Raw genomic sequence first — 12333 nt, 5'->3', positions numbered from 1 at the left:
AACCATACATTACAGATAAGAAAAGTGCTAAACCTGCCTTCTTGCATCATGTTTTGTAGGATCTCGTCTTCGTCAAGAAGACTTCCCCCCCAGGATTGTAGAACACCCTTCTGACGTCATTGTCTCCAAGGGAGAGCCCACCACTCTGAACTGTAAGGCAGAGGGCCGGCCGACTCCCACCATTGAATGGTACAAGGATGGTGAGAGGGTGGAAACAGACAAGGATGACCCCAGGTCACACAGGATGCTTCTGCCCAGCGGATCCTTATTCTTTTTGCGAATTGTGCATGGGCGCAGAAGTAAGCCAGATGAAGGGAGCTACGTTTGTGTCGCAAGGAACTATCTTGGCGAAGCAGTGAGTCGGAATGCATCTCTGGAAGTGGCATGTAAGTAAACACCGTGCGCTTTATGGAAATACTCATTCCACTTCACTTTAGTAAGTTCACTCCTTTATCACTGATGAGTAGAACCTATAGAGTAAAACAATTGAAATAACACGCGACCATTGCTTCTCTGAAGAAATATGGCTAGAATGCCATCAGTATAGGGACTGCAACAATTCTATTTACATCAAATTAGTATAAGGTCCTTGCTCTTATATCAAAGAAGCAGGTAATACACGATGCTGCTCTTAATGAAAATATGAATTATTAATAAAATACATAGTAGACTTGGACTTGATGCTTATGTTAAAATCAAAAGTTCATGTATAATATGTCAGAAAGGCAGACATAAATTCAATAATGCACCTGTTTCTGATGTACATATAAATATGTATACACACATATCTCTATAAATATAATTATAAATAATGCATATATAACCTCTAAATATTTTACAGGGTACCTTTTGAAGTAACATGGTGTCTTACTCTCTACAGTATCTCCTTTTTCCTATAGAACAAATTCAGGAACAGTAGGTACAGAAGGGAAGACATGCCACCAACTACAATGATAACTTAATTCTTTTTTATAGTAGACATCATCAAAGAGGAGATAAGCATGCTATTGCAGAGTTTCTGGTTTTTACTCAATCTTGATAGTCAAATAGATAGGAACTTCCTCTTTCGCACTTTTTGATTTTTTTTCACCATTCCTACCAACAACAGAAATAATATTAGCTCCTGGCTTCTATTTAAACATAGACTCTATTGATTTCATAGATGGTGTGTGATAGATTGTTTGGGGCATAGGAATTGGGATTGTGTTTTAAAAAAAATATATTTTGCTAGTAGCTTACTTGTTTTAAGAAAAAGTTTCATCTGTAGTAAACTGTAATATGACACCAAATGCTCATTTGTAGAGAAGGTACTGGGAGGGTGTTAAAAATAATAGGTCCTTCTGTTAGCATCAATACATTCTGTATGGTTTCACAGCAGATTTCAAAACCTACATACAGTGAGTTGAAACTTGCAACAATATGTCATTATCTTTTGGTGATCAAATCAAACTATTTTCTATTTAACTGTCTTGGTAAAGCTCTTGCTCCCAAGCCACCTGTCCTCTGATTTAGAGTTTCATTCCAGAAACCATGAACTAAGTGATGTTTGAAATATGTAGGTCCAATAAAAAATGAGTGGGAGTTCTTAAAATCCACAGCTTATGTATGAAAAACATTGAAATAGAAACATTAGAAACTAAAAATGCAATTTTCCAACAATTACCAAATATTTTTTTAAATAAAACAACACTTCAAAAAGTACTTAAATATAGCTTACTAGAATATAAAATATAAAAACACAACTTTAAGAATATAAAGGTTCTGCCTATGTTTTCCATTAAAATATTACTTTTCTGAAACTTTTGTGTATATTGAAATATTTCACTGCTAAATTCTTTTGGTTCAACCTTCCATATTTCTAAGTAGTATAGCTGGGATTGCCCTACCATTACTTTTTAAGGAATCGGAGCCCATCCGTGCTAAATGACTAAGGTGTGGAACATGAGTTAGTGGGGATTTCAAGGACAGGTGTTTACTCTCTTGACTTTTGCTCTTATGGGATTCTTCTGCACGTCTAGAACCCAGGAAATAAACTGACATTTGTAGATAAACGAAAATGAAGAAGCTTTACTTTTTTCCATAGCATTTTTTTCCTACTCAGCAGCCAAGAAACACTTTACTATGACTAATTTCACTTCCACACATTAAATTTATCAAAATTGTCTGGTAATTTTTTTGTAGGAGAGTAACGTACGTTTGTTCTTGAGTCTTAGCTTTGTTAAAATTGGCCCTCAAACACATGCATCTTTTATTTAATCTGAAAGGATTATTTTTCTCCCCTAATTAAATCATAAATAATGAATTTATTTTAAGAGAAAAATATTAAGGCAAGATTCTTTCCCATGTAATATTAAAGTTGCATTTTTTTTTATTATAAATAAATGAACTTTAAGAAATGCTTGAATTACTTAAAAATCTCAAAAAGAAAAATCCAAAGGCTTCTGAATTGGATTTTCTAGTGAATAAAGTTTCTTTTAATGCCATGTCAACAGATCATGGCATTTGAAGCTACTGAAGATCAAATAATATTCATTTATTTGTTGCTAATTTTTTCCATTAGCTTGCCAGACTTCCCTATTTTCTTCTGTATGTTAGAACATACAATTGAAATACTGAATACAGAAACACCCACTTTCCCCTCTATTAATGTGCTAAGGGACAGGAATAAAGACATTCCAAGCTATTGTCAGAGTTCAGAATGTCCTTCAGAGGACCAACATTTAAACATTTTATAATAGATGAAATAGAGAACAAGTATAGCCCCTTAGAGGGACAAACAATAGATAATATGGGAACCCACAGAGAATAATACTTAAATATTCCTGAATAAATAATATGGAGAAAGGGTCCTTAAAGGGGAGGCATCATTGGAGCTCTGACTTTAATATTTTGTGATGTCTTGAATGAAAAATGAAGTTGAACATCCTTTTGCTATAGTGAATGGAAGGATTCTAGAATATATGTACCTCCTAGGCATCAGAGAGCTCAGAAGGAACAGGTTGGACAAGTGGGGTGTGCTGAATCACAGTCTCTCTACTTTTTCACCGTCTCTGACACAGAGTGAGTGATTACATTTGTGGGGTGGTGAATGAGGGTGAGAAAAGCTGTCAAATAACCCAGAAAGGCTTGATCTGGTTATGACCAGTTGTCAAGATGGTGTGCGTCTTTCAAATGTTTTTGTGTCTCAGTATCTGGGTCTGCAGGTTTCCCATTCATAAAATTAGAGTGTACAGAAGGAGCAACTATGGTATGTCAATGAGGGTAACAAAGTTAAAATACTGAGCATTCCATTATATACATACATACATATATATATATATAGCTTCTGGAATTTAGCAAAGAAGTCATTTTCAAATAAAGGTTGAAGTCACAGAAATAAGGAAAAGTGAAGGAGGATGCCCAGGTAGGGTGCCAACAGTGAACTGTTATGAAAGACCGAGTCCATTGGCTTGGTTTTAGCAGTCGCTGATCACGGATAAAAGAAAGAATGTTGTATAGGAGGCATGGTGGAGAACAGGTGTCAGAGTGACAGGGAATGTGGTCGTGACAAGAAAAATGTTTTCCAATAAAGTAAGTGGTAAGTAAACATAACCAATGGAGGGAGGAAGCAGCAAATGCCTGTGTCACTAGAAGGAAGCTCTGCATAGAGAAAGGGGCAATCTGGAGCACAGCAGTGCAGCATCTACACAACTGAGTGTAGATCCCATTGGCTGCTCTTCTACAACGAACTTTGGAAGTGGCTCTGGCCTTTGCCAGTAGCATGGAAGGACTTCCTGTCAGCCCTCATGATAAGCCATGATGACAGTATACATTTATTGTGTAATGATTATTGATAAAACAGTATGGAAAATGTTTGATTTCCTTTACTTCACCTTGATTTTTGTTTTAAATAAGAAGTATTTTGTCTGCCAAAGCATGGAAGTCTAGCTGTTAGCCATCTATCATGATTTTCTGTGTGGAAATCTGCTGTCTCTCCCTATACCATATTCTCTCTCTCCCTCCCTCCATCTCTCTATCTATGTTTCTCTCTCTCTCTCTCTCTCTCTCTCTCTCTCTCTCTCTCTCTCTCTCTCTCTCTCTCCTCTCTTTCCCCTCTCTTCCTTTCCTTCAGCAAATGTAATAGGACAATACAGAGAAAGAAACAGAAAAAAAAAATCATGGCCAAGTATCACTATGGAGAGTTGAGTCGCCCAATTATTGTTTTGTTATTGTTGTGTGTGCATTTTTTGTTGGTTTGTTTTTGTTTTATTTTGAGCATGTTAGAAAAATAAGAGTAATTCAGAAAGTCCTTTCAATTCACTTGAATCTGAGGCAGGCCTTCAGGCAGAGAGTCATTTTAAATGGAAAGAAAACAGAGTCACAAGGCTACCAGCAAGAGGTCTGGCACTCATGAAGTTAATAGGTGGTTTTCCAATGAGACCCCCGGGAGCTCCAGGCACAGAGGTGCAGGAGGATAGGATTTCAGTTCCCAACAAGTGCTGTGGTGTACAGAGCAGGCGTTCAGGGGGCCTTTGCAGGGACCCAGCATAGCTGCATGAGATGCAGCTGGCCTGGTGGCCTCAAGAGATGGCAGCTGTTGCCCCAGGTGGTATAAATATATGACAGCAGCTTGGCCTATCAACCAAGGGAAGAGGGGGTTCTGGGCTAGATGAAAATTCATGAAAAATTGATGCAGTCCCCAGATTATTCTTTCAGTTTCCCTGTCTCAACACTAGGGCAGAAGAGAAAGATTAAATGAGGTGATGAACATTTTAAAGCCAGGAGGTTGTGGTTCAAAGCTCACTTGAGAACCAGTTTGTTGTTGTTGTTTTGTTTTTTTTCCCCCACTGTTTACCTTAAAGGCAAATACAGAACTTTCCAAATTACCTTTGTCTTGGTAATTTAAAAAATGCAAGGTAAATATAAATATTCAAATGATGGCTTTTGGTTTGATCCAGGAGAGAAAACATACATGATTCCTAAATTCAATTGGAGTATGAGTATGAATTCCATGAGGCAAGGTGTTTGCGCTTCATTATTTCCTATCGCAATCTTCCTAGTAACCCTCTCTCTTTTTCCCCCCTGTGTTCTCCATGTATCAAGACTAAGGCTACAGGAACATAATTCAGAGAAGGAAAGGGCTCTGCATTATTTATAGGTCACAGATTGCTAGAATAACAAAGCTGCAAGATACTCTAGATGCACAATAGTCCTGTTTGTTTGAAATCTAAGACTAAATTGATATTTTATCTGTACAAGGAAGAGCGGGTATGTGAGTAGGTAGACTTTGCTGCGAGACAGCATAGGTTGCTTTGAGAATGAACACAAGGTAAATTGTTAACTTCAGTCCTTCAAGTTGGCAAGTATGCAGATTCTTATTGCTTGATTTTATTTTGATTATGGGAAAAATTTATTCAGAAGAGTGGTTTTATTCTTCATAAAGACTTAAGGCAATTTGAATTTAAGATCATTTAAATTTAAGCTATGCACAGCTCCTTGAATCTACTTTTTGCTTGTGTTCCTTTTGAGAAATGGTTTTGCTATATATTCCACGGTGCCCTCAAACTCCCAACCACCCTATCTCAGCCTGTCAAATACCACCACACATGGCAAGAATTACTTAATGAGATATTATTCATATATTACACTTTCACAAATTCAATGTCTATCATTTGATACTTTTAAAATAAACATATTTATGTGATGTCACCATCAACACCACAATCCAATCTAAAATATTTTGACACTTAAAAGAATCCTATGCCAATTAACATGCAATTCCCACTTTTCGTAAACTCTCCTTCCTTAGTCCCAAAGAAATATTTACCGACTCTCTGTCTTTACAAAGTTGCATGTTTTGTGCATTTACAAATGGAAACACTTATGAAAGGTAATTTTGTTCAATAGTTCAAATACTCTTAAAACCTGTGATTCAACAGAGCAGCAAGTTATCAATTCTCCTCTCATACATGTATTTCTTTTTCTAATAACTCTAACATAGGTCTTTCCATTCTGACCGAAAGAGCCCACAAGCATTCTATAATTACTAAAAGTGGGTTGTATTTCTTTTTATGTATTTATAAGTATGTATTTATAAAACAATAGAAAATTTTTTACAAGTCTAATTCTTCTTTTATATAGAAGTCCATAATGTCTTGTAATTTAATTGCTAAGGACTAAGATTAATTATACTACTGACATATTTTTAGTACTGAAAATTAAATTGGTTTTTCTGAGGAAATTCCCCAAAGCAAAAGCATTCCTGATTGTGTGTTTCTTAATTAGGAGATATCCCTGCATTTTTGTTGGTTAGATATTACCTAGACATCTTTATTAGAGTTTCATAAGCTATACTGTGTGAGAGAAAATTAAGGTTTCAGTCTGAGATAGCTTCTGGAATTTCACTGTCTTTCAACAGCATTCTCTTTTAGACATCAACAGTTGAATATCTCTGGGTGATTCAGTGGTTTAGGCTACTGTGACAAGATGGCAGACAGACATGTCTTATATACCTTATATACAATAGAATTTGATTTCCCATAGCTCTAGAGTAATCTATGGTCAAATAGCCAATATGGGAGTTTTTTTTTTTTTTTTTTTTTTTTTTTTTTTTTTTTTTTTTTTTTATTAAAACTCTACTTTCTGGTTCATAGAGCTCAATTAGGTGAAGGTTCTTCCTGAAAACCTAATCATATTCTATATGCTCTATCTCCTAACAGAATTTTTAAAATAATTTATTTAACTTTACTTTATGTGCATTGGTGTGAAGCCCCAGGAACTGGAACTACAGACAGTTGTAAGCTACTATGTGGGTGCTGGGAGTTGAATCTGGGTCTTCTCGAAGAACAACCAGTGTTCTCAACCACTGAGCCATCTTTCCAGCTCATATTAGGAAAGGAGAGATGAATTTCAACAAAAGATTGAAAGAAATCTTTTAAATGAATTCATGTTCAGATAAGATATAAACTTAATATGTTGTGTTTTCATGTGACTGCCTTCTAAATGCTTGAAACATATAGGTGCTGAGATATAGATTGCAAAAAAAAAAGCATTAAAACAGTCTAAAAAGAGAGTTTTTGAATGGACCTAGAGATGCTTTTTGGCAAGATAGCATAACTGGGTTCAGTCATACAACCATCTGAATTTTACTTAACATTATTAAACTTAACATTTCAAATGGTTTAGATTTTAAGGTGTTTTTTGTGGTATATTTTTATCGTAATTATAGAAGCAAAAACAAATACAGAGCCAATCATAAGTTTCAATGACAGTGTTAGTTTTGAGTAGAATGGCACAGGACATGGTCACAGGAGCCTGGGCCACAAACTGCTATAATACATTGCAAATGATAAAGAGCAAGAGGTCTTGCTGACCAAAGAAAAGAGAATGCAGATCTGGAGAATTGATGACCTTGAATGGGAGCTGAGTAGTAAGAATCACTTATGTCTACCAAGCACCAGGTTTTTTGTTCTAAGAGTTTCTCAATCATGCTTTACTATATTCTAAAAGTCCCTGTACTGTCGTCTTACATATCTAAGATATAAACTTAGCTTGCATATTTTCACATGGAAATTAGAGATAAGACTGAACCCAAATAGTCCTGGCTCTCAAATATGTTCTCTTAATCATTCTGCTAAGCCTACATATTGATTAATTTAAGCAAGAAAACAAAATCATTTGGCATTTAGAGAGAAAAAAATCATTAGTGTTGATTTTGGGTATTTTATCCAGAGACCATGACCTAATTGTGTGTATACAATGATGACTGCCAAAGAGGTAAAATGAGGTAGAAGGCACTGTTTTTGTGTTGATATTCTGTGATATGTAGGATATTAAAGAAAAGAAACAACAAAAAGTATACTTTTTCTAGGGTTGTTTCATTATATATTGACATTTGAGAGCTCATTAGTTTATTCAAGTAATTTGATTTTCTCTTTACAGTTTCTAGTTGTCAAATATCAGTAACAGAAAAATCCATCACTTTCAGTTGTTATTGACATGTTTGTAAGCTAAAGCATCCTGAAGATTAACAATCCAATTTATAAGATGAGTCATCTGTGATTTCAGACACAAAGAGAAGTTGTCTAAGTTTCTTAAAAAAAAACAAAAAAACAATAGAGCATTATAATGGCAACTATGTCTTACATCTCTCTAGAGCTTTCTGAGTCATTAATATCTTCACATGATGTTATTTTGTTGATATCTGTACTTACACATCTTCTGGACATCATAGTTTTTAAGTTCAGTACATAATTTTATTAACACTGGCCAATTTGAAATTCAAATGAACATACTCTTTGGTTTTTATCTATCTATCTATCTATCTATCTATTTATTTTGGTTTTACGAGACAGGGTTTCTTTGTGTAGCTTTGTACCTTTCCTGGAACTCACTTGGTAGCCCAGGCTGGCCTCAAACTCACAAAGATCTGCCTGCCTCTGCCTCTCAAGTGCTGGGATTAAAGGCATATACCACCTTCACCTGGCACATCTTTAGTTTTTGAAATTTAGAAAATGATTCAATGTTTCTGATATAAAGTGCCCAAAGTATTAAATATCCATAGGCAAATTATTAAGGTTGACATATGCTTCAAGAATTAATTCCAAGTAGAGCATAAACTTAAATGTAAGGTTCAAGCAAAACTTACAGTACTAAAATATAATGTAGCAGAAACAAAAACAAGCAACCGCCCCCAACCACCTCCCCAAACAAAAATAAGCAGCAAAAACAAAGTGCCTAGGAAAACATAGTGCCTAGTACTATAAACACAAACCAAAATACATAAAATTAATAAACCAGATTTCATTAAAATTAAAAAATGTTATTAGCTAAGATGTTCCATTCTCCATAAGAAAATAAGACTGCTTTCAGATTGAGAATATATTGATATAAACATGTGTACACATTAGATAAATAACAAATGATAAAAATACACAGAGGATGAAATAAGATATGCCACAAATGAATACATACTATGGATGGCAGATAAGCACACTGGGGGACATCACTGTCCTTAGGGAAGTACAGATTGAGACTATCAAAAAAAGGTACACATATCTTTCATCATAGAATTCTTTTAAAGATGCAGAGAAACTGGTTCTTCCTGCATTACTGATGGAACCAAAGTCACATTGTAATAGATTTTAATAGGCTCTAAAGGCACAGAATTTTACTTATCATCCTACTGCACATGTAAGCTTTTGTCTCCAAGAAATCATAGCATGCACATAAATCCGAGTGTTTGGCTTTTAATCCTAGGTCTACTCATGATGGCAGAAGACAAGGTAGGACTAAACTGCCCTTCGATGAAATGAATGATTAAACAGAGCAGTCTGTATCCACACTATGGAATACTACTCAGCGATAGAAAGAATTGAATTATTGATATACAGAATGATGCAGATGGGTCTCATGGGTATTATGGCGCATGGAAAATGGCATTTTTAAAGGGCATTTCAAAAGGTCACATGCTATATAATTCCATTTACATAATATTTTCAAGATCACAAAATTATAGTGATAGAAAACAGATTAGTGGTTGTGAAAAGTCAAAGATGGGAGTCAGGCAGGTCTGGTTATGACCTAGAAGGGATAGTCAGAGGAGACTATGAAGAGGAAATAATTCTGTATCATTGTTTTTATGGTATGTCTTCTAATGTACACACATGACAATGGAGGAGAACTCCATACATCCCTTGCCCTGTACTAAATTCATACCTTTAATACTACAACATAATTAACAAATGAGAAAGTTAAAATGTGAGCAAAACACATAACAGTGTCTGATATATGATATAATGAATAGCTTTCACCATATCACTACCATAGAAATTCTTATTCTACATCTTATTAATACAGTTGTAGTCTAAATTAAGAAACATAAACCAGCTTGATTCTGGGCTAGTGTAACTCCTCATGCTCTTGAGTATTGTTTAAATTCATCATTAAAATAGGAAGCACACTAGAAGAAAGCTATCAAGAAAGTGAGTTGATAGGAGAAAGCTAAAAGACTCAGAATTATTGATCTTTGAGAAGACAGATGAAGACATCGGTAAGTCCCCTAGTTTTGGCAATTACATCAAGAACTCTTTTGCCAAATGGAAAATAAATGACTCTCTGTGTGCCCTGAGTAGACAGATAAGGAACAAAGGTTGGAAGCTGCAGAATGATATCAGTGTTGTTGGTGGTGAATGTGGTGGAGCTTCTTTCCTTGGACCTTAAGTGCTTAAATATTATCCAAGGTCAGTAGGGTGTTGTGAGTATGAGTGTTAACTCTTGATGTATAAATTCAGATGTTGATATGACTTCACCTTGTATATCCCCTCTAAGGGAAATGAATCTTTGAATTAGCAAAACATGTGGCAAAGCTTAGAATCTCATGCCCTATGCAGTTGAAAAATAATTCTCATTACTTCTCTATTTACAAGAAATTCCACAAAGTAAAAGTAATTTATTTTTTCCTATCTCTCATGACAAGTCATTGGAAAATTCCCAGGAAAATTGTGTGCCCCCTACATATCTTATTTTGAAACCCTTGGAGATTATAAGCAATTAAATTAATTACATTTTGAAGGCCATCCCTTCATTTATAACATATAATTGTCGAGGATCCACATGTCCATATTCAAGAGAAGCTTGATAGAAAGGCTGATTTATCTTTGCTTTCTTGCTGAGTCTGCTTTGAATATTACTAAAGAGAGGCAGAAAATGTTGTGTTTAATATTCATATAGGATTTCCTTTTTCAAAGCAGATGTTATTAGGAGCCTCTTGTTAAATGGAGTTACCTATAAATTGATCAACTTAAGAAAGCCTTCCTGAGTACTCAGTTGAATCTTTGGATAAGCTGATGGAGTCTAACTTCAAATATGTATGTCATTAATAAAGATGTAAGAGTCTCAATTCACTTTGTCTTTTCCTTTTCTGACACATCATAAGAAAAAGCTTTACTAATGAAGTATCCATTGGTAATAACCCATTATATGCTAGACTTTCTTCTTCTATCAGATGACATGCAAATGAACTGTTCTATTTTTGTGGAGAAAGAGAGATGAGGAGTGGTCTAGTTAATCACACTTGAGGGCTGCCATAGATGTCTTCTGGGAAATATGATCATTATTCATTCTTATTTAAGGGTTCTTAGCCTGTGCATAAGAAAATCTCCCATTCATTCCATTTGGGTTTGGTGTTAATTACAGGGGCATTAATGGAAGCTCCTCATACAAAATGAATGTGGGATTAAACCAGTGGATGTGGGTAAGAAACATCATTTGTGATACAGGTGACTATAAAAACATACAAGCAGTTGCTGGTAAGTTGTTTGAACCTTAGAGAGCATTCATGTCTGTGTGATTCAGAAAATGTATTTATAGATATGAGAAGAAATTATTTCAGAAAGTCCACAGTGGATGACAGGAAGACATGTAGGTACAAATGAGGTAGCCAATTGAATCGGTCACCAGTGTTGTGAAAGATAGTTATTAAGTGAGTTGAAGACATCAGTTCAGGCCCCTTCCCATGATGCACTATTCCTGTGAATTTGTCAGACCTTTTAACTTTATGCATTCATTTTCTTAGTTTATGATAATGTGACTGGACTAGATATTTTCTTCTCCAGAGAAGTGGAAATCAAGTGAGCTCCTCTATAGGGTCAGTATGCAACTTCTGACTGAGTGTACTGGTGAAAGCAAACAAAAGAAAACAAAACAAGACAAAACAACACTATATTTTCTTTCAAGAAGTTGAGAGCTATCAGCAGGGCATGACAAGGAAATTCAGCAGCAGTTCTTTTAAAGTTGTTCCCTTAGTTGCTATGAAGACTTGGTTGCTTATCAGGATACTATTTCTTTTCTTTTTCAGTACTTGTCCATGTGCCCTCTAGTTGCCAACAAGTAATTGATAATGTCATGAATAAAATGAGGTTTTCCCTTAATCTTACATGTCTTTTGAGGAATTAACTGCTCATGTGTGCGTGTAGGCACAGCCCTTGTTCACCTTGTGGCCATGGAATTCAGTCATTTTTCTTTTCCAATCACCCATGCAGGTCTAAGGTAAATTGTTTTTTGAAAAATTATATATGTCTTGGGCCAATATTTCTTGTCCAGTGAAGCATAATATATATAGATATAAATTCCTAGGATATAGGTTAAATTCTGTTTTGTTTTTTCTTAGAAGCAAAATAAAATAACATTAATGTATTAACCTATTTATTTGACTTACATTTTTCATTTTACTTAATAAAATTTATACTCTTTATTGATCAAAGAACTATCCCCAAATAAAGTGATTATACCAAAAGCATGCATATATCAAACTAATATATTTGTTTTCTTTCAGACACAATTTTTTTAAATAGT

At 34.9% G+C, this 12333-nt stretch overlaps 1 protein-coding gene across 20 annotated transcripts in view; it reads left to right on the top strand.

Moving 5' to 3' along the window:
- The window catches only part of Robo2 (roundabout guidance receptor 2), a 1547722-nt gene that overhangs the window by 1065046 nt on the left and 470343 nt on the right, over positions 1-12333 (top strand). For all 20 annotated transcript variants that reach the window (XM_036203250.1, XM_036203243.1, XM_036203256.1 and 17 more), the window contains one exon: positions 60-386. In XM_036203250.1, coding sequence (XP_036059143.1) covers positions 60-386 — 327 coding nt within the window. The remainder of the gene's footprint in view (positions 1-59; positions 387-12333) is intronic.

This window comes from Onychomys torridus, chromosome 12, assembly GCF_903995425.1.
Source record: "Onychomys torridus chromosome 12, mOncTor1.1, whole genome shotgun sequence".
NCBI classification, from domain to species: Eukaryota; Metazoa; Chordata; class Mammalia; order Rodentia; family Cricetidae; genus Onychomys; species Onychomys torridus.
The sequence above is the reverse complement of the archived record's forward strand: the minus strand, read 5'-3'. Positions and strand labels throughout refer to the sequence as shown.